Source organism: Perognathus longimembris, chromosome 13 (assembly GCF_023159225.1).
Source record: "Perognathus longimembris pacificus isolate PPM17 chromosome 13, ASM2315922v1, whole genome shotgun sequence".
Lineage (NCBI taxonomy): Eukaryota > Metazoa > Chordata > Mammalia > Rodentia > Heteromyidae > Perognathus > Perognathus longimembris.
Window position 1 is genome coordinate 19,672,211 of NC_063173.1, and position 26,606 is coordinate 19,698,816.

The window sequence follows — 26,606 nt, forward strand, 5'->3', positions numbered from 1 at the left end:
AAGTGGTAAAGTACCTGAGTGGAAAACACAAGCCTCTGAGTTCAAATGTCAGTACCACCAAAAAAAGAGAGGAAAAACTAAAAACTTGTGACAATGAAAAACTTCCAACATGTATACACATAGGTAGAAAGAAGAGTATAATATACTCCCCAATGAACCCATTAGCCACTTCAAGAGAAATCAGTCCCTGTCCCTGTCATTTCATTTGTACCTTCCACCTGATCTTCCTCCGGGAAATCATTTTGAAGTAAGACAGATATATAATTCAATGTAGGTCTTAAACATAAGGATTCTTTCTTTTAAAAAAGTATTATGTGTAGAAAAAGTCAGTACGCTGTGTAGTATGATTTAGAAACATAGAAAAACTATTGTGTTTACAAGTTTTGAAAAGAATGAATGGGTTTCCTAGTCCTCTATTCATGACCAGTGAAGTACATTTTATTTTCCTGGTATCATTATTACATCATGGATTTAGGTGTAGTTGATTTTGTTTCAGTCCATAGCTGTGTATTATTTTTATTGATTTTTTTCTGTCTTTGGCCAATGGAAGCCTGATTGATAATCTCTTGCCTTGTAGAAACCCACAGTTAATTGGTTTCTGGCTATCAGATGGACTAGACTCAGCTCATGTATTCTTGGTATATTTTTAGATCTAGAACTAGCCATTTTCCCAAGAACTCTAATTCCTTATAGAGGAATATGGCATTCATCTTTAGAGACTGAAATCCAGGTGCTGTGGGAATTGAGCACCATCTTTCTTAACTTTTCACCTATTCATCCAAACCATCATCCACTACCGTTAGTACCACCACTACCTGTTAGAACCGCGGAATCCATCTCCCCATGGCCTTCACCATGCTGCTTCCACCTTCCAAGACCTCATGATATCTGAAGCAAACTCCCTCCCTTCCCACCCTGCCCCACTATGCCACTTACTCCAAAATGACCTTCAGCATCATCTAGCTTTGTGTGGACCTGTTTCTATTCCCTCTTTCACCATGTGATCGCTTTTCATCCACTTTAAACTCAAGGGAATTGCTAGTTTCTTAACATCTCCTCTGACTTGATGTTTGAGCTCGGTTGGTTTGCCAAGTCATTCTCGTTCTATTAGATCATGGTTACCAGGCATGCATGGAGAAAAGGTGTCAAGAAAGCAAGCTGGCAGTTACTAATGCTCACTCGGGCATGTTCTACTGTGCTGGACATGGTACATGCGTTCTGTCATCCAAGTCTCATTACTAACCCGTGAGCTAAGTCTTATGATTCCCATTGTGTTGGGGAGTGGGGGAAGGAGTGAAGGCAGAGCTGGGATTGACTCAAGGTCAATCCTGCCTTTCTCTAGAATCTGAGAAAGCTCAGATTGCTTTATCACAGTTGTAGACATCCCAAGAAGACAGCTTGAATAGACCCAGTAGCATATCTTTACTCGGCCTCCCTACAAACTTGGAAAACTTCACGTTTTGGTTTTTTTTCTTTAATCCTCATTGCTTTCAGGATTAAATCCATACTTTGTATGTTCTGTTTGTGTGGCCTTGGCTTAACTCTGTGACCACACCCCACAGTTGTACTACCCTCCAACCAGTCCTATTTTTCCCTGGTAAATTCCTCACTGCCTTCTAGGGAACAACCAAAGCCTCTCCTCCTTTGAGAAGCCCTCTCGGATTTCCACTTCCAGATGAACTAAGTGATACTGCCTGGTACCCCATAGAATTGACATTCTACTCTGTGGCTGGTTCCTCTTCATCCCCTTCATCCCCTTCATCCCCCAGAACCCACCAGAGTGCCGTGGGAAAATTGCTCAGCAATGAATGCTTTTAAACAGCCATTGAAATGATGTGGTAACAGCCTATGCTTGCTGACCTAGGTGAAAGGCTTTCTTCTTGGAAATGGTCTTTATAGTTTCCAGTGGCCTTTGCCACTCTGTGCTTTTGTTTTGTGTGTTTATTTTTGTCTATAAGCAAAATCATGCCCTGCGCTAGGGAGATGCACCTGGAATGAGTCTTGCAGCACAGCGCCTTGCCCATAGTCAAGACCCAGTAATTATCCGTTGAATGGAATCAAATGGAAGGTGCAAGGGAAGGGTTAGGCCTGCAATCAGCAACTCGCCAGACAGTTAAAGCATCTCCGATTTACTACAATTTCTTTTAATAGGTTCTCTGTACAGATTTGCTGTCAACATGGATTGTGGGTTTAGAGAAAGGTAAATAACCAGGGAGCTGCTCTAGCTCTCCTGCTGCATGCTGCATAATGACTGGTAGCCTTTTCTGTTTCTGGTGCGATGGTCCATGGATTTCTAGGTCTGGACTGGACTTCTCCATTAGCATGGAGGATAAGCAAAAATGATCAGCAAAAGTGCTTCAAGCCTGAACACTGGCCTGGAAACCAGCCTTGGTCCTCTCTGCTCCTCCATTGCTGCCTGGCTCCCTCATCTTCCCCTCCCAGCTTCCCTTCTCAGACCCCAGCCATTCATGCTGTGGCTCTGGGTAGAAGGCAGAACAGCTTATTCGGCTGTGGGACTCTTTTGGAAGGAAAAAACACTCAGGGGCCTGCCCTGCTATCTTGTTCATTCACTCAGTAAACAAGCATTAAGCACTGGCTGTATGTCAGTCAGTTGTTGACAGAGGTGGGCAAGGCCTCCACCTGTGGAGCACTCAGAGTCATAGGGAGACAGGTGTTCACGTGCTCACAGACGTGTGACTGCACACTGCTGCGTGTGGTGGAGAGTATAGATAGAACTCTGTCCACAGGAAGGTCTGGCATCCTATTTGCCTTGAAGCCCCTCCCGGTCCCAGCTGGCCCCCTGGTGGTTCTCTTCCACTGCCTGGAGCTCTGCCAAGGTTGGCCCCCTTTCTCTAACTCAGGGTGCAGCTATAAGCTCCCAGGACAAGAGCACATTCCCTTCCCCAAAGTATGTGGCACACGGCAGGTGACAGTTACAGGGGTCATTGGTTTCTCTCAGCACTGTGATCCTGCCTCTGGGACCAACTAATTCTGAAACATGAGATCTGTTCCCAGGAAGCAGGCATTTCTTCCCCTGGGGGTTATAAAGGGTGACCTCATGCCCAGAAAGTCCCCAGAATAAGTTAGAACCCTTTCCCTATTCCCAGAAGCTTCCACAGGACCTTGTCAGGGTCCCAGAAGAGCAAACTGCCTGCCTAGTGTGGCCAGGCATCCTCTCTAACCCGACCTGAGTGAGGTCAGGAAAGGATTCCGATTCTGACCATCTCAGAATCCCCACACGGACACACCATAGAGTCAGAACTAAGGAGTGGCATTGGCTCGGATCCTAAAACAAAGAACCCGATTCTGCAACTGGTCTGTCCTGGAGGGGTGGGGAAGGGAAGAGCTTATTCTTGTCCTGGATTTCTCCTCAAATTTTCCTCTCATCTCCTACCCAGTCCCCTGTGACTTTACTCCTGGGGAGAGAGGTCCTGGAGCCCCCCGGAAAGCATGGCAGATGCCTGGGCAAGTCATAGTGCACCCCTGGCCACCTCCTTGTTGGCCCAGCTGTGGCACTCTGTGTGGATGCAGCACGCCGGACTTTCCTGTCCAGGGCTCTAGCTTCTCAGCCCCTCAGCCTGCAACCATGGCAACCTGGAAGTACAGAGAGGCAGCATCGGGGGGGGGGGGGGGAGAACTTGGGTTGATGAGAAGTCCCCTCCGGATGGACCCAGGTACCCAGCGGCAGGAAGCCGCCCGCCCATGCTCCCTCACTGGATCTCCCTGGGTCCCCATCTCCCTCTCTTCACTTCTCATCCTTTTCTTGGAATTGAACCCATGCCAAGGCATTAGGGAAAGGGGAATGGCTGAGTGTTAACAGTCCTCTGAGGATCTTTTGAGGGAAGTTATCAAACTTGTCTAAATGTGGGCTTTCTTATCCATCAGAGATAAAGACCTTAAAATGGCCCAGACTTGAGTACAGGCCTGTGCATGGAAGTCCTCAGGCCACACCTTGCTACAGTACTGGCTAGCCTGCCTGCCTGAGCACCCTACTCGTCCTTCACAAGTGCTCATTACTCAGCCTACCAGACTCTTCCCCAAACCTGGAAACTACCTACATGTGCAGTAGCTATGGGATGGCTAAGTGATGTGTGCATAAATCATAGAAAAGCTTGCAAGAAGGCTTAATGTTAACAGTTTATCTCTAAACAGTAGGATTGTTTTATATTTATATATATATATATAAATACACACAAAGCGCTCTTAAAGAATATATATACACACACACACACACACACACACACACACACACACACATACACATAAAGCTCTCTTAAAGGATTATTTTCCTTGTATAGCCAGAAATTAGTCAACCGATTATTTACTACTTTTTTTTTTTTTCGCCAATCATGGGGCTAGAACTCAGGGCCTGGGTACTATCCTTGAGCTTTTCTGCTCAAAGCTATCATTCTACCACTTGGGTGGTTAATTGAATATGACAGTCTCATGGACTTTGCTGCTGGGCTTGTTTTGAACTGTGATCCTCATATCTCTGCCTCCTGAGTAGCTAGGATTCCACACCTGGCTAAACTCATTATTTAAAAGAAACAAAACTACTGTTTAAATATTACCTATTCAAGCCTGTCCAGTCAAGGCTCAGCTGCAAGAATAGCCAGGCACCCTTGGGCTCAGCATGTACACCCTTGTCCCTGTTAAACATCTGGGCATTCATACAAAGGTGATTTGCAAAAATGGTGATATGTATTTTAGGATTTTTAGCGGTACAGTTTGTGTTTGAAGTGCATTTCATCTGCCTTATCTAATGAAGTAAATAAATACTTTGATATAAAAAAGAAAAGCTATTACAAGAAAACTGGGACAACATATAGTGTTAAGATTGTGAAAGCTGGAGGCAGCTGGCCTGGGTTCAAGTCTAGAGTCTGCTTCGTAGTGTTGTGATGTTGAAAAATTACATAATTCTCTGGATCTTATTTACCTCATTGGTAAAAATTGGATAAGAGTTCTTATAGAATTGCTGTGAAGATTAAGCGAGTGGGGGTGTGGGGGTACGCGCATATGTGCACCACTTCCATATGCCTGGTCCAAAAGAAGTACAGTTTACTTCACTTCATCCCCAAGAGTGAATTCCCACAATAATGATCCTTCAGGAGAAACTTAGCCCACCAGCACACTGACCTAATCAGCAGCCAGCCCCAATGAATTGTTATTGTTGCAGGCTTTACTACTTGGGAATTCAGAAGACCCGGTATAGGTATGAAGGTTAAATGAAGGAGATGCAGAGAGGAAACTTGTCTCAGGATGCACCAAGTTGAAAGGAAGTGAGGTGGAGAGGCTGCAGTGGTGCCTCTTGTGCCCACATACCCCTTGTCTGGGCCCTGCTGAACCTCCAGAAGCCTGTATGTCTCCAACACACCCCTCCTATATTTCCACCACCCTAGGGTGCACCAACCTCTCAGGATTGGTCAGAACTGCCAGGGGTCCTAATCACATTGCTCTGCCGTTTGTGAGAACACCCCCCCCCCCCATGAGAGAACACTCCTTGACACTCTTCTGGATTCTGAGCGCTACCAAAAGTAGTTGCCCTCTAGAAATCAGCTGAGCTAGCCATTAGGTGTTTGTCTGTCTGTGTATTTATAGCTCCTGGCCTGGCCCTGGCACCAGAAATGCAGTCAGTGAAATAAGCAGCGCAGCTCTGTGAGCTAGATTGCTCACTGTCCCAGTGCTTCCCATGGAACTGGACAGCTTACCAGTTCAAGTTCCGTGTTGTCCCCAAGGCTCTTCCAAATGCTTAATGTATGTGGACACACATGTACGCACATGTACAACCCTAATACACTCTCAGCTTAACACATGCATACCACTATCTGCTTAAGTCAGGGCAGAAGACAATGGTTGTGGTTCTGAAGAGATATCAGGCCAGGGCCTGACCAAAGACAAAGAACAGTGATGTATTGTTCCCCAGGACTTCAATGCAGTGTTTAAATTTAACTCCTGTGGCTTAGGACCATAACCAGTGTTTCCATTCAGATTATTTTGATGGCTCAGAGCCTGCCAATAGTGCTTCTGATTCCCACCGAGTTTACTGGCAATTGGAGGGCAGTTGTATCACGTGCTGTGTGAACAGTGAATTCATGCCAGGGGCCATTTGGTTGGCCACTTTCCAGCTCTGCAGAGACTATGAAACCATCCAAATAAAGACCCTGGTAGAAACTATAAGAGTCAGGGCCATAGAGCCTCACATCAATTCCCATCACGACACCAGCCTCTCCCTTTCCTTCTTTTGGCTATGCTCCAAGGCCCGGATGTGAAATCTTAGTTACTAAACAGCTGTGTGAAATACAGGAGAGTATAGCAGGACCCTAGCAGTGTGCTGAGGCCACTCAGAACAGGCTGCCATGTCATATATTATGGCTGCAGAAACAAGTATCATTTTTGTTAGAGAGTAATAAAATTTCCCTTGTTTAAGGGACCCTGTGGGCGGGGTTGGGAGTTTGCATTTTCTTTTGGCAACTTCATGTGGAGGAAAAGTGAATCCACATGTTGTAGGGATGGGTGAGTATTAAGAACAGAACCTACCTCCTCAGTGGAAAAAGCCATCATAGTCAGAACAATGGCTCTACCAAAGAAGCCCATGTCCTGATCCCTAGGATCAGAAATTTACCTTAAGTATCAAAAGGTAATTAGGGTTGCATGTGGAATTTCCTCTGTGCTCATCAGCTGATCCTAAAATACACAGAGATCATCCTAGATTAATCAAGACAGAGACAGAGTGATTGCAGTGTGAGATTTGGCCCTTCCTCCCATTGCTGGCTTTGAAGATGGCCTTAGGGACCCACAGGAAGTATGAGTGACCTTCAGAAGCTAGGAAGGAAAGAAAAGTGAACTATCCCCTGAAGCCTGCAGAAGAGAACAGAGGCCTAATGACATCTTGACATTAGACCAATCAGACCCATATTGGACTTCTAACTTACACATCTGTAAGGATATAAGGATAACACATCTGGATTATTTTAAGCCACCACATTGCTGGTAATTGTCTACTGAAGCAATAGAAAATAAAGACATAGGTTCCTGGTAAAAAGATTTCCATCAGGAATCATGGATAGCTAAAAACTTCTCAAGTAATTATTGAAGGAGCACAGAAATGATTTCACTATGAGACAGTTCCCTTTCCTAAAAAGTAGAAATGATCCTGTGGGCATCTTTGAGTGAGGATGAAGTTTTTGTCTTTCCCTCTGAAAAAAATTTTTAAAAACCCAAAAACTTTCTTCCTGCAAACTTGAGTTGGAAATTATAGCTTGTCCTTTAGGGCTTTAGAATAATGATCTTTGGGTGTTGTCTTATACTCATTTCCAAAGATATTTAGGTCAGCACCATCCCCCGCCCTCTGAATTTGTCTCATTCATCATACCAATAGATTCTACTGCTTTCCAACCATGGTTCTCCAACCTCCGAAACAATTTTTACACTTGTCCAAAAAGCCAAGAAGGAATCCTTAAATGTTTTTAAGGTTTCACATGTTTATTACTATGCCTGTTTGTAAAGTGACCAAAGAAAAATCAGTTTTGAAAATGCCCAACTGTCAGTCCAGGCAGTATTGACATTTCAGCCTAACTGGTTCATGGTAGAGCATAAATATGTGGGCATCTGCTGTAATTCCTTACCGACCCAGCTTGGTCTCCTCCAGTGTCTTCTCTTGGAGTCGAACCTGATTTTGTTACCAGTTTTCATCTGAATCCACTGGGGAATGGGGCAATTTTGCTTTTGTTTTTTGGTCAGACACTACATGATTCTGAAAGTCTTGTAAGAAGACATGGTAAAAAGCCCAGGCAGGTGCAGTAACCACAATGAAAAACCCTTAATAAATTTTTAATTGCTTACCTTAAGGTTTATGCCATTTGCTGCAAACTTATGTGGATGTGACAAGTACACAGCATATATCCACCACATAATATCACACAGAATCATTCTACCACTTTAAAAACTCTTCAGCACTTTGCTTATTCAACCCATCTCAGCCCTAAGATCCTGTAATCCACTAATCTTGTTACTTTCTATACTTTCATCTTTTCTACGTTGCCCTATTATTGGAAGCGTACAGCCTTTTGAGACAAATCCTGTTTATTCAGGAATATGTGCTTAAGATTCTGTCTCTTCAAGGTTTGATAGCTCATTTCTTCTCATTAACTGGATATTTTCATCATAGTAATACACTACAATGCATTCATCTACTAAAGGATATCTCGTTTGCTTCAAGTTTGGGTCAATTCTGAATACAATTGCTATCGGTATTTGCTTGCAGGGTTTTGTGTGAATATATTCTCTAATCAGGTCAGTGAATTCCTGAGAGCATGATTGCTGGCTTCTATAGTAAGTTCACAGCATTGTAAGAAAGTATTTAGCTGTTTTCCAAAGTACTGTGCCATCTTGCATCTCCCTGCAATGAATGGGAGTGTCTGTTGTGCTGCATCTTTGTCCGCATTTAGTATTGTCTTTGCTGTTGTCGTTTCAGCCATCCTTATACATTTGTTGTGATACCTCATGGCTTTGTTATTACCCTAATGATAAGTGACGAGGAATCATCGCCAGAGACAAATGCTGATGAAACATCTTCCTTATGCTTATTTGCCATCTGTCCATTTTCTCTGGTGACAAATCTGTTCAAATCTTTTGACCATTTTTTAGTTTCCTTTTTTGTTATTGTTTTCTAAGGGGCCTTTATTACATACAAGTTTTCTCAGTTTTGCAAATATTTCCTCTAGTTTATGACTCGTTTTTATTAAGTCTTCCACAGAATTGAAAATTTAATGAAGTCCATCTTACCAATTTTTTTCTTTTATAGATTGTCATTTTGGTTTTGTATCTAAAAGGGTTATTGCCAAATCTTAGGTCTCATAAATTTTTCTTTTTAGGAGTTCTATAGTATCATGTTCATACTCAAATCTGTGATCATTTCAAGTTTTGGGAAAGGCAAATGGTCTGTATCTAGATCATTTTTTAAAAATATGTATTGACACCCAGTTATTTAGCACCATTAACTTTCAAGACTATCCTTTCTGCATTGATTGCTTTTATTTTTTTTATTGAGCATTCTTTTTGAGTCTTCTGTTTTGTCCCATTGACCTTGGGTCTACTCTTCATCAGTACCATGCTGTTCTGACTACATAGCTTTGGAGTGGCTGTGAAGACAGTGTCAGCTCACCAACTTTATTCTTCCTATAAACTTTAGAATCAGTTGGTCAGTATCCACAAAAGATCTTACTATGATTTTGGCTGAGGGCTTTGTGATCATCTGCATATTAATCCTGCACATAGACTTATACCTAAGAATTACATTTTTATGCTACTGTAAGTGATATTGTGCTTTTAATTCCAGATTCCAATTGTGCCTTTTCATATATAGGAAGCAACTGACTTATTGTATATTTATCTTATATCTTGCAACCTAACTAGATTTCCTTATTCTAGGTGTTTGAGGCATTTTAATTTTATTTTCTTTTTATGATTGAATTCAAGACCCTAACCCTTCATAATTATCAGTCACTCTACTCTTTTCCCTTTTCCCTGAACATATATAATTACCCCTCTATCCATACTTGTTCTTTTTTTTTTTTTTTTTTTGCCAGTTCTGGGGCTTGAACTCAGGGCCTGGGCACTGTCCCCGAGCTTCTTTTGCTCAAGGCTAGCACTCAGCCACCTGAGCCACAGCTCCACTTCTGGCTTTTTCTACTTATGTGATACTGAAGAATTTGAACCCAGGGCTTCCTGCATGCTAGGCAAGCACTCTACCACTAAGCACATTTCCCAGCCCTCCATACCTGCCTTGTTTTCCTTCCCACTATTACTTTGACACAGATGTGCTCCTGGTGGTATACTTGTGTTGGATGAAAATTTACCTGTACAAGGTCCAGATCAAATGTTTCCCTTTCTAGAAATCTACTTCCCATATTCATCCAAAATCAGCTTCATTCCACCTGACCTCCTACAGCCCTTGCATGTTGAGGGCAGTGTACTGCTTATTTTGTGCATGGGCCTGTTCATGAGCTCACTGTCTCTGAACAGATTGAGTCAAGTCTCCAAACCTGGCATGAAGTTACTTCAGAGGCATTACCCTGTAATGCTTACTGGCTAAATGAAGAAATACTGAGCTTGCATGTACAGAACTTCCTCCTTTGTTTTTCATTTGTTCAAGTCTTTATACATTCGTTTCTCTATACTTCCCTCCTTCTCCCCGCCCCCGCCCCGCGCCAACACACCCATGCCCTTTAAGTCTCTAGACATAGTGTAGGGTGTAAGAGATTCTGTAATATTCTGTACATCCTAGGGACTAGGTGAGGGAAAAGGAGGAAGGGGCTTTATGGGTAAATAGAGTATATCTGCAATTAACTTTAAAATCCTGGTGTCTCTATGTATTGATTAGTGAGATTGGGTTCCAAGTCCCAGAAAACACCTATTCTTCTAGACATACAGAGCAAAAGTGGCTCCTGGGGCGGTGGTTCAGCAGGATCAAGAACCTCCTCCTTAGCCAGGTGCTGGTGGACCGTGCCTGTAATCCTAACTACTCAGGAGACTGACATCTGAGGATCAAAGCTAGCCTGGATCAAAGCTAGCCTGGGCAGGAAAGTCCATAAGACTTATTTCCAGTTAACCAGAAGTGGACTTGTGGCTCAAAGTGGTAGAGCGCTAGCCTTGAGCAAAAATGTTTAGGGACAGTGCCCAGGCCCAGAGTTCAAGCCCTAAAACAGATTTAAAAAAAAAAAAAACAAAAACAAAAACCTGCTCTTGTTCTTTATTTTTTTGTCAACCTCAACATATCAACTTCTTCTTGGACTAACTCACCTCAAAGTTTCTGCCACAATCTAGGCATAATACCCTGATTCAGAGTTCTTAGAGAAAAAAAAAAATGCCTTCTCTTCTTGGGCTCCCCTTTCTGTCCCTTTCCTCTCCCTTCCTTATTTTTTGAGACAGGTGTCACTTTGGCACTTAGACTAGCTAGAACTTGAGATCCTCTAGCCTCAGCTTCCCAAGTCCTACAGTTACAGGCACACCAGGCTTGAGCTTCTCTTTGAAATGGAGGAACACTGTTCTTTAGAAGCTCCTAGAAATTTCTTCTCACGGTTCATCAACTAGGTTTGTATCATGTGACAGTACTTGAGCCAACTGCCACCACAGTGACTAGAGCATCGTGACTATAAACCAACTGGCATCTCAGCTTGAGACACAGAACAGAGAAGCATGTACTAGAAGCAAGTGAAAGTTCTTTCAATAAAAAGAGTAAAGCTGAGCATGAGGCTCACACCTGTAATCCTAGCTGCTTGGAGGCAGCGATTATGAGAATGGAGGTTTAAGGCTAGGCTAGGCAAAAATTCACAGTATCCCTCTCAATCAATTTAAAAGAAAAATCTGGGTACTGTAGCACATGCCTATCATCCCAGCTATTTAGAACACATAAATAGAAGGACTGAGGAGGGTAGGGGTGGAAAACCTGAGCCAAAGGGCTGGCAGTGTTCCTCAGCTGGCCAAGCACCTACCTAGCAAGCACAGAACCATCAGTTCAAACCCCTAGGCTCCCAGTGATTACATATATAAGTAAGTAAGGCTAAATTTAAAGAATAGGGAAGAAGTAACCAGCATTGCCAGCTACTCCTTTATTTTAAAGAGAATTTTTAATACCTAATTTTAGGGGAGATTAAGTCACAGAAGGCCTATGTCTGATAAAAATAGAAGTGAGTTCAAATCCAGCTCTTTCAGATTCCAGAATCTATCCATGGACTTTCTACTGCACAACTGGATCTAGCATGCGGTTGTGATTCTAGAAAATGAAAAACCCTCTTTTGGGGATAAGCTTTTCACAGGTCAGGCAATCTCCTGCCTTCTCAAGCCCGACCTTCAGCCAGACATTGAAGCTGTTTATTAAATTATGACTAATGGCACTGTGAGACATGGAGGGCTGCACATTCAGACCTAGTTTCACATTGTTAGAGGAGGTTCAGGGATAAACATCATATTCAGATTCTGTGCTGAGAAAACTGTCGTGGCTCTTTGTCTTTCCTGAGTACAGATATTGGCAAGGGGCTTTTCTGCTGGGCCCTGCTCTGGCTTAATAGAAATGAAACCGCCAAAGCAGGCAGGCTGTTTTGGGAAAGTGGCCACTAATGGGGACCCACGGGGCCGGGGGCCAGGCCTGAACTGGGCAGTTTGCATATTCACTTTTACAAACAATTGGCTGAGAGTCAGCAGTTAATGGAATGGGAATGATGTTTCTGTACCAAATCGTTTCCTGAAAAAAACATTTCCAATTGCAAACATATCTCAGCCTTTCTTCTCGGGTTTGTTATGTCTCTGTGAGTGAATTAAAGAGGCAGGGCCGAGGCAAGGTTTCTGACTACAGATTTTTTCATCTGAAAACATTTTCCACAATGATCTACAATAAAAGGAAAGATCTCATTCAAACTCACCTTTAGGAGTCCTGGCTGAGACTATTGCTTTTCTAGTCACACTTCAAATACCTCTGTGTTTATAGATTGGCCCTGGCTATGCAAGGATCCTGGGACAGACATGACTTTTCTTCCTTTACAGAATACAAGCTGGAAGATGCTGCTTCAGGAATGAGCATGCGCACATAGGGTCAGGCGAAAACATAAATGTCCCCCTCCCCGCCCCCAAGGTGAAATCCTTTCCATCCCATAAAAGAATATTCTTAAATTCTGCTTTTACACATAACCTGTGCAGGTGAAGTCTTGCAATGTGGATTATTTATTCAACAAATATTTTTGTATTGGTATTACCAAGTATCAGGTGCTTTTCTGAATACATATGCTAACACATTTAATTTTCCCAACAACCCTAGGAGGTTTGGCATTGTCAATTTCATTTTGCAGATGAGGAAACTGAGGCACAGGAAACTGCCTTTGACAGCAGCCACACAGCTAGAACGTAGCAGCTCCTGGATTTGAGTCTAGGCAGTATGGTTCCCATCCACTGCAACCCTTTGGCCTCTTGGGGATCTAACAGTGAACGGTGTCAGTCCCTGGGGTGGGGGGGGGACAGTGAGATAATAATACTTAATAATAAGTATGATTAAGTATTGTGAGTGTTATGAAGAAAATAAAACATAACAGGGAGATGATCAAAGAGTCTTGTAAGTCACTGTTTCTAAGTATGCTGAGAAGCCACAATTGAGAACAGGAAGATGAATGATCCTGTTTACATTTTATAGAATACTTGAGCTGCAATGTGGCATGTAGGTGGGGAAAGTGCAAGAGCAGATAGTGGGCCAGTTAGGAGTTGGTTGTGATAGCCCAGATGAAAGCTAACCAATGGTAGCTTGAACCAAGATGGTGCTGGGAGGTGGATCCTGAAAAACTTGCCCATGTGAGGGTTGGGAATGTGGCCTAGTGGCAAGAGTGCTTGCCTCATAAACATGAAGCCCTGGGTTCAATTCCTCAGCACCACATATACAGAAGAAGCCAGAAGTGGCGCTGTGGCTCAAGTTGGCAGAGTGCTGGCCTTGAGCAAAAAGAAGCCAGGGACAGGGCTCAGGCCCTGAGTTCAAGCCCCAGGACTGGCAAAAAAAAAAAAATAAATAAATAAATAAACTTTCCCAGGTGTTAGATGCGCAAGAGGAAGGAAAGGGAGAGCTTAAAGGTGTGATTCATTGGATTTGGACTTGAGCCACTGTGTAAACAGAGGTGGCATCTATTGAGAAGAAGAATAGGGAAATAAGGGGTTTGTTTTTGTGCTGTTAGGATAGATATGAGGGTGTTGAAATCGCAGCAAATTTCTTCTATGTCTTAAGAGGCTCAGCCTTGCTTCCATAGTTAAGCATTAGTTTTTCCCTCTGCCTAGTACAGGTACCCCAGTGCTTGTTGAAAAATAAAAGCTGTGCCTCTTTGTAAGAAAAAGCTCATAAAAGAGAGGAAAAAATAGTAGAGGAGACATAAGAAAAAAATTGTAGAAGTCTAAAGAATTAATTGTAGTCATGATCCAGGTCTATAATCCTAGTTTCTCAAGATGCTGCAATGTGAGCATGGCAGTTCAAAGCCAACTGGACAGGAAAGTCCTGGAGACTTTTATTTCCTGTTAACCACCCAGAAGTAGGGCTCAAGTAAAAAGGCACTAGCCTAATAATAGGTACAGCACCCTGAGTTCAAGCCGGAATGAGGGAGGGAGAAAAGAAAGCAGGAGAAGAAGAGAGAGAGAAAAGAGAGGAGAGAGGAGAGAGAGGAGAGAGGGAGGAGAGGAGAGGAGAAAGAGAAGCAATTGTACTTGGCTAGAAAACAGATGCAATCTTCTGTTTCCAGATTAAGCCTCAAAGGATCACTTCTGTTTTTCTGCTATATTTTATGAAGGGGAATTCTACCAAACAGTAGATGTGTGTGAATTTGGAGAGTTAAGGTGGTGGCGGGTAATGTCCACATGACTGTCAAGTGCCCCAGCTAAGGGACTTAAACAACCAGCTTCCTAATAGGACAGTGTCTCTTTAAGGTGGTGTCTGTTTCTCTGTCTTTGTTAGGTAGATTCATTCCCTAACCAACTGCAACTATCAGTGAGTTTGCTGATGTGAAAGAACTCTTTGTAAGTGGCTGCCTTTTGCTTAAGAGTTCTTGCAAGTCTGTGCTGGCAATCAGAGAGGCCAGAGTCAATATTTTAAAAAAAGCAAAGATGGGCTGTTGCTTTTATTAAGGTTGATTGCAGCTGCCATATTAGCTCCTTAAGAACCTCTTGGTGACCAACGCCTTCAGAGAAAATGGTCCTTCTGTACTTAATTGGCAAAAAGTAAGGGGATGGAAGTCATGGCTTTTAGGAGGGGTAATTCAAGGTCAGCATGCACCAGTTGCTGAGTGCATAGCTGGTTTGGTGGTAATAAACAAAAAAAAAAATTGTTTTTAGTTAGGCTCTGTGTATATAGGGCTCAATCCTTGGATCAAAGTTTCTAGTGGTCACTGACCCATTGCAATGTTTCTTGAGGAAAATAGAATTGTAAGTTTCTAGGATTTGAAAAGTAGGAACAACTTAACAGGAATCCGGTGGGACTTCATTTTCAGCCCACATTTCTTTAGAGCCAAAGGGCACCATCAGTACCCACGGAAGAGGCCAGGACTGAGCTGTTCCCTCTCAGCTGATAGGTTGGGTGCAGGAAGGAGAGCAGATCCTGAGAAGACATATCTCAAGGAAGGCTGCTCAAGTGAGAAGGGTTGAGCCACGGCTGGAAGAGGCTCACAAGAAAAACACAGGCTGAAACTGGCAACCTTTATTCCAGTCCATAAGCCATGACTGGGTACCCAGTGCATACACAGCAGTGAGCTCTTGGGAGGGGGGCCAGGCAGAGGCCTCAGAATGATGCCAGTGCCCACTCTAGTTTCTTCCAAAATCATGCCTAAGAAGACATGTTTCTGCATTGGCAGAACCTCCCTATTTCTTAGTAAAGTGGGAGAGGTGACAGGAGGAGGAGGTGAGATTAAGGGGACAATTAGGGCCTCTTAGCAAGGAGCAGCCATGAATCGATCCATTGCAGGCTGAGTAACAGCTGTAATTTAACCTTCATTGGGCTTTTCCCCTCCCCTCCATGGCAATATTGAACACATGTGTTAGAGAGCTCCAACCTCCTGTCATCAGTCAAAACGTAACCTAGCTCTTCTTTGTCTTTTCAGTCTCGGAGCTGCAGGAGGAGGGAATGAATGCCATCAACCTGCCCCTCAGCCCCATCCCCTTCGAGCTGGACCCTGAGGACACAATGCTGGGTAACTGCCCTTCTTCTCTGTTAATCGGCTCTGTGCCTTCAAGTGTAACTACTCCACTCAAAGCCTTTCCTTTTTTCATAGAGGAGAATGAAGTGCGGACAATGGTGGATCCAAACTCACGCAGTGACCCTAAGCTTCAGGAACTGATGAAGGTAAGAAAAGATGAGGAGGGCCTCTGGAAGCCACCAAGCTCCCCAGGTGCCTGTAGACCACCCATCCTGTGCAGACACCCTGTGAGCTATGGAGAGAACAAGGTTCGGGCAGTCCCTGCCCTCGGGCAGCTCAGGGTGGAGTAGACGTGGACCCATACCTGGTGATTGGTGAAGTCAGGACAAATAGGCTCCCCTTGGCCAGGATATCTCACGTTCACAGTCTTCCGCCACTTTTCTCAAGGTCCCTCAGAAGCACGCTCAGAAACAAGATTGGTATCACTCCCATTTTCCAAGTGAGAAAAAGCCACGTGTTTTGTTTGTTTTTTTTTTATGGGTATGGGTGGAGAAGAGGAAATTAAAACAGAAACATTAAGTGAAATACTGTGCTTCACCCACCTTCACGGTGGCCAGCACATCATTCCCCTTCCAAAACTGTTCAAGTCACCCCACTTCTTTTCCCTGGTCTGTGCCTTCATCTTCAGCCTGGCCAAGCTGCATGTAATAGAAAGGGCAAGTCAGTCAGTCATGATGCAAACCCATATAGGTCATTTTCCTGCTCAGAATCTGACTGTAGTTTCCTGCCAGCTGTAGAGTGAAGCCCACATTCCTGGGGGTTTCATTTGGAGTCTGCTGTAGTTCGTTCCTCAGCTCATCTCCTGCCTGATGATTGCTAGCCTGTGCTCATTTCCAGCACACTCTGCCTCTAGACTTCTGCTTATACTGTGCCTAGAATGCCTCTAGCTGCTCCTCAAAGGAGAGGCAAAGGCTGGAGGCCTTCTCTAAACAGCAGTGCTAAACAACAGCCTCTGTGTGCAGCAGTAGCTTCTGGTCTTCGGTTCTGTCATCCACTTTCTCCTTCATTAAACGGTGAGCTGCTTAGGATTAGAGACTGCCTCTTTTTTTTTTATCATTATATCTCTAGGATACAGCACAGGATATCAGTATGGTAGACATTTCATAAGCCTGCTAAATTGGCTTACTAAAATTGGAATCTTAAAAGCCATTTAAAAGTAGAATCTTACTGTCCCCATGACCAAAGTATTGAGATTTGGGCCATGTTCTGTGGGACTGAGGGCAGTGTTCCCCCAAGGAGATGATATAAATGTCACTGCAGTCTGTTTCCTGCCTTAAGTTCCTATCTGCGCCTCTCACAGAAAGAAGGATACGGGGCACTGCGACATTACATTCCTGGGCTATAATCTGAGCCCCACAGTTGAGAGGGCCTGGGCTATGGATGTTGAGTCACCCTTTCCTGATTCTATCTGTGCTGTACCCACAGATGCCCAGGCCCAGGAAGCCCCAGAGCCCTTACCTTGCTATGCCAGAAGGTGGGAAGCTGTGGGTTGAGGTTCTGCCTCTCCAGGGGTGCTGGTCCTGTTTTGACAAGGATGCTGGGGAGGGTCTAGTTCTGTGCTGGTCCAGTCAACCATGCTGAAATGGGCTGTTGTTAACTGCCCAGGAGACCTCAGAGAGGAGACATGGTCAGTAGGCTCTGCATGGTACAGGTCTCAGAACTACTCTCCCAGCCCCATCCTAGAGTCAGGCCTGATTTGTAAGAGAGGAAGGTTGAAGGTGGTACACATTGCTGTGGGCAGGCCCGAACTCTGGGATGCTATCTAAAGACACAGTATTTTTTCTGGCAGGGTACTTCCTCACCTGGGGAAGGATTTGCCTTTCTAGATCTAGGCTGCTTTGGCTACCCTAAAATAGAGGCTTATCTTCCTAGTCTGACCTCTAACCTTTTCCAGAGGCTCTTCAAACATAAGCCTTTCTAGAATCTTCCACTCATTCCTGCTGCCTCCTGCCTGTTCCCATCCTGGGTGGGGCCCGCTTCACTTTCCCCTCATATGGAACCCTTTATATTATAATCCTTCAATTGACTACATTTTTATCCCCACAAGCTTCTCTCAAGACAGACTAGGTCTTACTATTCATTGGATAACAGGACATGCCTGAGATCTCATAGGTGCTCAGTAGTTATCATCATCCTCCCCTTAAAACAGAACAGTATGCAGTGGTGCCTCCCTTCCCCCCAGCTCCACGGTCAGGATTTAGAGCTGGGGAACTATTCTGCATCTGGATTATCTTCAGGGGCTGGAGGGAGGAGATTCACATACCTGTATCCAGTAACCAGAACTCATCACTGTTTACTTCAAACCAGTTAATCTGATTGTATATAAATAGTATCTTGATAAATGGAACAGCTAAAATTGAAGGGCAGTATGTGTTTGTTTTCTTACCTGCATAGAGCTGCTGTTGTGTGCCTCTCGAGGGTGTTGATTACATGGGATGTCTGTGTGGTGTCTCCTATCAGTGCCTGATGCCGGTAGCATAAACCAGTGATAGCTGCTGAGACCCAGGAGAGGGGGCTACTGTTCCTGAAGGCTACAGAGTTAGAAGCACCTGGCTTTAGACTGACCTGACCAACAGGGCAACAGTGCTTTCTCCTGCCCAGGAGCTCTGTAACCCTGGGTTGTTTCCTTCCTTTCTGAGCATGTAGATGAGAGTAACCACCTGGCCAAGTGCCCTCATGGGGCAGTGCTTTGTGTGATAAAATCTGCCTTTAATTGAATCTTTGGTCCTCGTCACAGGTAATTCTTTCCACCACCTAACCTAGGAGAGATACTGCCATCTTCTGTTTTAGAGATAGGGAACCAGGCACTTGGAGCAGAGGACCAGCTTGCCTTAGATTCATAGGCCATAGAGATGGATGTGCGTATGCGCACGCGCACACACACACACACATACACACATAAGTTCCTAGATGACAGGGTGCACACACAGGTATATAGATGATACCATAGGGCACAAAGAAGCAGAGATATATTCCTAGGTATTAGAGGAACACAAACCCACATACACACCCAAATATGATGGACATAAAGGGAGTGGAGTGGGTGGAACTGAGATTTCAGTCCATTTACATAAATCCAGAACCCATACTCTTGCTGGGCAAGAAGTTCACCCACAGTGTTATTTACCTTCAGGGAGGGGATGGCCAGGGCCCGAGAGAGAGCAGGGACACTGGTACTGCCAGCACTTGAAGGCTCTCCTCTGAAAATACAGTCACTGGGGGTCGACTCACATCTCCAGTCTCTCCACTAGGCCTGTGATCATACCGCTCGCTGCTTTTAAAACCAGAAGTTTATGTAAGTTTTAATTGTCCAGGATAAGAAAGCTGGTCCTAAGAAATACCCCACAACTCACTCTTATCCCCCTTCTGCCCCAAAGGTGCTCATTGACTGGATTAATGACGTGTTGGTTGGAGAGAGAATCATTGTAAAAGACCTGGCCGAAGACTTATATGATGGTCAAGTCCTGCAGAAGCTCTTTGGTAAGAGGAGCATTGTGGGTGGCAGTTGAAGATGGCTTGGTCCTAGCTAGGAGATGGGTTGGGATAGCAGAGAAGTGAAGACTGCTGATAGCCTCTGGGATTCATTCCACATTCCTTAATGTGACCAGATGGGCCTCAGCTTCCCTAGCAGTCTATCTGCTGGGTAAATGAAAAGACTTCACTGTATGGCTGGAAAACACAATCACTTCACACAGAAATCATACATTTGTGGCCTCTTTCGGTGTCTTTGCATGTATAAACTTCTGTTGGGTGTGTCCCTCTGGGATCTATGGACATGGGTATGTGTGTGTGCGTGTGCATGTGCGTGCGTTTCTTAAAAGTATACATGTATATTTGACTGTTGTCTTTGTACGTGTGTGTTTGTGTCCCTCTGGTCTGCAGACTTGTGTGTTACCACCACCTATACAAACATGCATGTATACTATGTTGCAGTATATTACCCTTGTGGCATGAAAGTGTTGCTGTTTGACCCATAGATCTATGTGTATCCCTATCTGGGCTAGGTGGGCTGTGTATCTATATACCTATGTCACCTCTGTGAGGTGAGTATATACCTTGCCATGCTTCATATCTCTTCGTGTGAAGAATCTAAGGAAAGGAGAATAGTGGGGCAATCTTAATGTGGACAGGACAAGTTCAGCCTGAATGAACGTGTCTCAAACCTCCCCATCTAGTTGTAACTCGAATCATTAGCTTCCCATTGTCACCTCCACCTGGAGCACTAGGGACTGAATTTATCCACACTTCCAAAGATGTTTCTTTCCGCCTTTCCTGCTTCCTAGTTAGCCACTCTCCATGAATAGGAATCATCAAGGCTCATTTCCTCTTGCTCAACAATCTCTTCTGGATCCATCTCTTACACATGTAGCTCACCCAACCAGTCATTACTTGTAAAGTTCTTAGAACCATTCTTAATGACGTGTGTTTTACCCTGATATTTGGCTCTTCCTTCTGCCACCAAGGCCCTTCTTCCTCCTCCTACCATGGCTGCCATTACTACTTACCTTTCAGTCTACTATGTCTTTGTATACCCTGTTGATTATGTGCACATACACACATATATAATACACCCATGTCAAGCACCCTTAATCTGAAACCTAGTGAGGTTCAGTCAGGACACATGCACTCAAGATATTGTCAAAGAATTACCATAAATGTATATGGACCAGCCCGGCACTGATGGCTCATGTTTGTAACCCCAGTTACTCAGGAGGCTGAGATTTAAGGATCATTGTTTGAAGCTTACCTGGGCAGGAAAGTCATTGAGAATCCTATCTCCAATTAACCACCAAAAAGGCCAGAAGTGGAGCTGTGGGCTCAGGTGGCAGAGTACCAGCCTCGATCAAAAAAACTAAGGGATAGCACTCTGAACCTGAGATCAAGGCACAGTACTGACACACACACACACACACACACACACACACACACACACACACACACACACGCCATAAATTCTCTCCTTAGACTGGAGTCTCATGCCTAAGATATCTCAAAATATGTGTGCAAGTATGCTAAAATCTGAAAAATACCTGAAACACTCCTGGTCCCAAGCATTTTGGATAGGGATATGTAACCTGAATCATTGTGTATGTGTATATGCAAAGACTTACATAAAACAAGTCTATCTTAAACAGACTTGTTGCCTGTAGCTGTTTGTCAGTACGCGGGGCCTTGTTAACGTCAAGAGCCATGTCTTATTTATTTTTCCAGGCTTCTCCAGCACTGCCAGGTTGCCTAGCACTTAATCAATGTATATTAAATGATTGAATGGCTAATATAAAATTTAGTAATTTCTAAGAAGCTAAACTGATTTGGTGCTCAAACATCAATATTAATGAGTATTAATATTTAAAGGCTGTAAACTCCAGCTGAATGCAGAAAGGAAATGAAAAGGCTTTGGGCTCAATTAGATGTTGAGAAGCCATGAGCCTCCCTGAGAAGCTCTTCCAGTGTCTGCAGCTGTCAGCCCCTCCAGCAGTTTCTAACCAGGCTCTGAAGCTGTCTTGAAATGGTGGAACATGGCCATGAAGTAATGGAAGCTGGTCATGGAGTAATCTTGCCTCCAGGAAAGGTTACAAGCACAGCCAGTGTCACATCTGTGCAGCCAGACGCCGAGTCAGGCACCACCTCTGATCCCATTAGATTATTTCAGATTTCAGTATTTCATCTTGAAAGGGTCTTTCACTACAGAGATCGTGCTGCTTTGGGAACCTTAAGGTTTAAAACTATATCTTAAGCTGGATAGTTTGCATTCAGAACCTGCAGGCAGATGGAAAGATTCAGTTGGCAACAAAAGGGATCAGTCCAGAAACTTGAGTTTTGAATGACCCCTGTGATCTTGAGTTTCCCCTCTGGGCATTTTCCTATCATCCTTCTTCCTCAGCCCAGTTTCTCAAGAGAGCATTTGGCATTCTCTGTGTACCTGCCTCCACGGGGCTAGCCAGTGCCTTCCACCGTACCGCCGGCCACCTCCTGCCTCATCAATGCCCGTTCAGAGTTCTTTCTCTTCTGCTGGTGTGTCACTGAACATCCTGTGACAGCCAAGTAGTTTCTGTGCTCTCCTGGTTCTTGTCTACTTGGTGACTCTTGCTTCTTCGTCTTCCTCCTTTGTTCTTCCTCTTTCTGCCATGGGGAGGGTTTCTCAGTCTTCCTCCTGACTTGTTCTTCTTTCATACCCACTTACTGGGTGACCGTGCCATCTCAGCCATCACTACTGCCATAGTGCTCATAGGTCTCTCTAGCTTACCTGCCTTCAAGACATGACCTGGACATTGCCCCGCCCCCTTGCCACCCTCCTACCCCCAAACTGAGCTGCTTCTCTCCTCTTCTTCCTCCTCCTCAAATCTATTCTGTTTTCCATGTTGATGAATGTTTTACCACTCAGAATCAGTTTCGTAAATAAGAATTTAAGAGTTATTTTGGGTAGCTCCTTCATTTCTTGCTACTCTGTCATACTCAAGTCCTGACAGCTGCCTTCCCTTACATGGTACCCCAGGTCCAGCGCACTGTTCAGTTAGTGCGCGAATCTCTTAGCAAAGGGCTTTGTGTCCTAGGTAGGATTGGCTCTAACCTCTATTCTCCCGCCCTACTATGGCCACCTTAGGGGAAAAACTTCTCATTTTCCTTAATCCAGAATCCTTTTATCTGTGTTCTACTGTCTCCTGCCTTGATAGAAGATCTTGACATTTCACTAATTCTCTTAACACTTAAATGAATAAACAGGACATGTTACAAAACCTTTTTTGACTTTGAACTAATGTTAGGCTTAGAGTTACAGAGGTCGGGCAGAGAATTTCCCTACGTTATTCTTCACCGAGGTTCCCCTTGTGTTCACCTCTTACCCAGTCATCCTGCCAGTATCAAAACTTTTAACCTCACAACAGTGCTTAACATTAACAGTTGTTACCGTGATGTCCTCTTTGGGTTCTAGGATCTAATCCAGGCTCCTATATTGAATTTAGCTGTCAGATCTCCTTCATATCCTTCGGTCTGTAACAGTGTCCCCAGTCTATGTCTTTCATGACACTGGCACTTTTTTTTTTCTTTCCTTTTATTTTGTGCTGGACTTGGGGCTTGAACTTGGGTCCTGAATGCTGTCCTTGGGCTTTTTTGCTCAAGGCTACTAGAGCCACATATTCACTTATGTTTTTTGTTGTTTTGGTTTGGTTTGGTTTGTTTGGGTTTGGGGTTTTTTTTGGTGTGTGTGGTGGTTAATTGAAGAGTCATGTCCTTTCTGCCCAGGCTGGTTTTGAACCATAAGCTCCAGTTTATAGCCTCCTGAGTAGCTAGGATTACAGGTATGAACCTCTGGTGCCCAGCTCAACACTGGCACTTTTGGAGAGTACTGGTCAGTGATTTGGCAGAACGGTGCTCAATTTGGATGTGTCTGTTTTCTCACAATTGCATTAACATTATACATTATGGGAAGGAATCCTGAAGAAATAATATGGCCTTCTCAGTACATCCTACCAGGAAGTATCTGATGATGATCTATAACTTACCACACAGGGAAAGGGATGTAATATTACATGGTTACAGTATAGAAATTTAGCAGATACCACCTTAAAGCTACTCTTTTTATCTCTGTATAATTTGGGAAGAGACACCCTGAGACCACACGAACATTTGTTCTTGAGCTTCTCCTGCTGAGTTTAGCATCCTTATCTGGTGTGTGTGTGTGTGTGTGTGTGTGTGTGTGTGTGTGTGTGTGTGTGTGTGTGTGTGTGTGTGTGTGTTGCAGTTATTGTGGTGGTCTAATGCTGAGTTTTGTGTATTCATTCTACATTTATTAATAGGAAGAATTGTCACTCATTTATTTGCTTACTTGGTCACTTAATTATACTTTGGGAATCTAATGCTATCATTCAATTTTTGTTATCTTTGTTCACATACTTCTGTCTTTAGTCACTGGACGCTATCTCGGGTTGGCTTACAGAAACTTATGTGTACATATTATTTATCTTAACATTTCCCTTGTTTGTTTATCTTAGTTATCTTAGCATTTCTTCACTTTCATTCTAGGCTTATCTGATATTTTCCTTACTTTTGCTCTGGAATCAACCACCTTCCCAAAGAGCCCTAATTGTTTTTTGTTTTGTTTTTTTGAAGAAAGACATTTAAATATCTAGGCATATTAAGGAATGTTTTAACTTGATATTCGCATGATAAATGGTCAAACATCTGTACTAAAGTACAGGTCTCCGTTGGGAATATGGCCTAGTGGCAAGAGTGCTTGCCTTGTATATATGAAGCCCTGGGTTCGATTCCCAAGCACCACATATATAGAAAACAGCCAGAAGTGGCGCTATGGCTCAAGTGGTAGAGTGCTAGCCTTGAGCAAAAAGAAGCCAGGGACAGTGCTCAGGCCCTGAGTCCAAGTCCCAGGACTGGCCAAAAAGAAACAAAAAGTACAGGTCTCTCACCTTGTAATATTCACATGAATAAGGCATGATCTTGTCCTGAAATTCAGCTTCTACTCTACTGGGCTTGTATGGCCTCCTTACCGAGTTGGCGGGGTATGGAGAGTAGAAGGGGTGGCATTTGAGAATTAATAGTGGATCCTGGGCATTAGAGGATGATGAACCTGGCCCAAGGGCCTTGCTAGTCCAGGAGCTATGTGGATGACATCATGAAGCAAAGACACAGACAGATCTGGAAGTAGGCATAGAGGTGGGGTACGCACTGTGATGGTGAAATCCAGAACAAGTGTGTATCATTAGATGATGGGCACACTTTTTTGTGCAGAAGCTTTCTCTGCAACAGTGTCTGGAAAACACCCATCTCCGTGCCCCCAGGTGTTTCTGGTAGGTTCTCTGGGAACAGCTACTCCCTACTCTTTCCTGCCTGTGGCTCCACTGCTATCCCTGTGTTCCGCATCTTCCCACTGACTCTGGCCAGAGGCCTTTGTGGAGGTTTTTCCAAAAGCAAATGCTAAGACAAGGATTTGGTAGAGGAATGTTTATGGAAGGCAATCTTAGGAAGCACAGACAAACCAGGCCTTAAATCACCCTTCTCAGGATAGAAAAGCAAGGACATTGATTCTGGGCCCCATAGCCCTGGGGTTGAGGGTGACCAGTATAGGAAATACAGACCTCCAGGTTGTAGTCCTGTGGTGGCAAAGGAGAGCAGCTGAGAGCCTGCTCAGGAGGTGGGCCTGTCAGTGAGCCAGGAGCTATCTGCAGGTGAACACGAGGGTGTAGGGGGCCATGGGAAGGACACCAGCAGCCTCTGCAGTGGGGGCTGCTCCTCCTGACATGGGTCACCTCCTCGAGCTGTTCGTGTTGAGGGCGGCAGATGGTGGCCCCTTGGCTTGTGTCTTGGTGATGTCCACCCCAGCATCTCACAGAATGGGCTTCAGCCCTTCCTGTGCCTCAGAGCAAGAGCTTCTCAGCCCCAGAACGAGGAGAAAATGCCTCTCCACTCCATGCCTGGAGTTTTCTCTCCCTAGGATTACCTGCTTCTGTGGTGACTGATAATGGCCAGGCCCTCAGTTTCCTCAATAGCTCCTTATAGCCCTACCTACAAGAAGGCCACAGACTTGTCCAACAGGGGTACACATTCCCCCACATCTCAGTTATGCAGCTAAATCCATGGCACCTTGTTATGTTTGTATCACTAACACCTAGGCAATCGACAGAGTGAGGGAGACGGGAGATAAGTGATTCCAGGAAAATGTCCACACGGCAGGATTAATCAGTTACTTGAACCCGAGCCAGGGCCTGTTCTTTATGGAGGATTCCTCACTGGGGATGGCTGTGTGCGTCTTTCATCTGGCTGATCCTTATCTTTGGCTGTGTGCATGCTCTGGGAACAGAGAGCGCCTGTTTTGAGAGATAAGAGCCCTAAGGTTACAGAGTTCTTCCTGTGACTGAAACAGGACATTTTTGCATGGGAGACAAGAAGGACCTATAAGGCATAAACTTTCTATAGGACAGGCTTTTTTGTTTATGCTGGCACACTGCCACTTGAGCCAGAGCTCCACCTCTGGCCTTTTGGTGGTTAATTGGAAATGAGAATGTCATGGACTTTCCTGCCCAGGCTGCCTTCGAACCACAATCCTTGCATCTCAGCCTCCTGAGTAGCTAGGATTATGACATACCCACTGGTGCCCAGATGGGGTTTTGTTCTTGGTGGTAGAGACACTATGTGTGTATGTGTGTGTGTTCATGCGTGCATGCATTTGGTTTTCTTTCCCCTGATATATACTTTAGTGAATTATTTTTAAGCTGATCTTATCATAGTCAAATAATACTTAACAACAATAAAAAAATTTTGGTTTGCTGTATGCTAACTGCTGAGTTAGGGATGCAGAAATGTAAACATAGCATTAATGCTGTCTGTCTTCATCGCTCACAACCTGGCAATACAGAGGGCTGTGATATAACAAAGGGGAGTTTGGGAAAGGCTTTGTGAAAGGAAGGCATTTTGATTAGAGCCTATGGAAGGAGCAAAGTGTCCACAAGAGGAGGAAGGAGAAAAGCATCCTAGCTAGCACGAGAGAGTTGCTGGCGGTTACTGCTGAGTGTGATGAAGGAAGAATGCTGCAGAGCCAAAGAGAAAGCGAGTGAATGCCCACAGGGATTGGTTGAGTGGGATGGGATGTATGGTTGATGCGAGAAACCAGCACACAGGTCATGGTTTCTAACACCATCCTCCAATAGCAGGAACCACAGCTTTCCAAAACTGGGCAGTTTCAGCTTTGTGATACAGTGGTAGAGTGCTTACCTAGCATGTCCAAGGTCCTAGGTTTAAATATTGGGAACTGCATGTTGAAATTGTTCAAGACCAACCTGAAAGAGCACTCAATGTCCAGGGCTGAAATTAGTGAGAGGAAAAGAATAAGAAAGGAAGATAATGAATAAATACACTCACGTCTAAATCGATGAAAACCAACAA

The 26,606-nt window shown here is 44.3% G+C and overlaps 1 protein-coding gene across 1 annotated transcript in view; it reads left to right on the forward strand.

Annotated features, from left to right (window-relative positions):
* The window catches only part of Parva (parvin alpha), a 140,898-nt gene that overhangs the window by 74,114 nt on the left and 40,178 nt on the right, over nucleotides 1-26,606 (forward strand). The window contains exons 2-4 of the mRNA XM_048360797.1: nucleotides 15,615-15,704; nucleotides 15,786-15,856; nucleotides 19,088-19,190. Coding sequence (XP_048216754.1) covers nucleotides 15,615-15,704; nucleotides 15,786-15,856; nucleotides 19,088-19,190 — 264 coding nt within the window. The remainder of the gene's footprint in view (nucleotides 1-15,614; nucleotides 15,705-15,785; nucleotides 15,857-19,087; nucleotides 19,191-26,606) is intronic.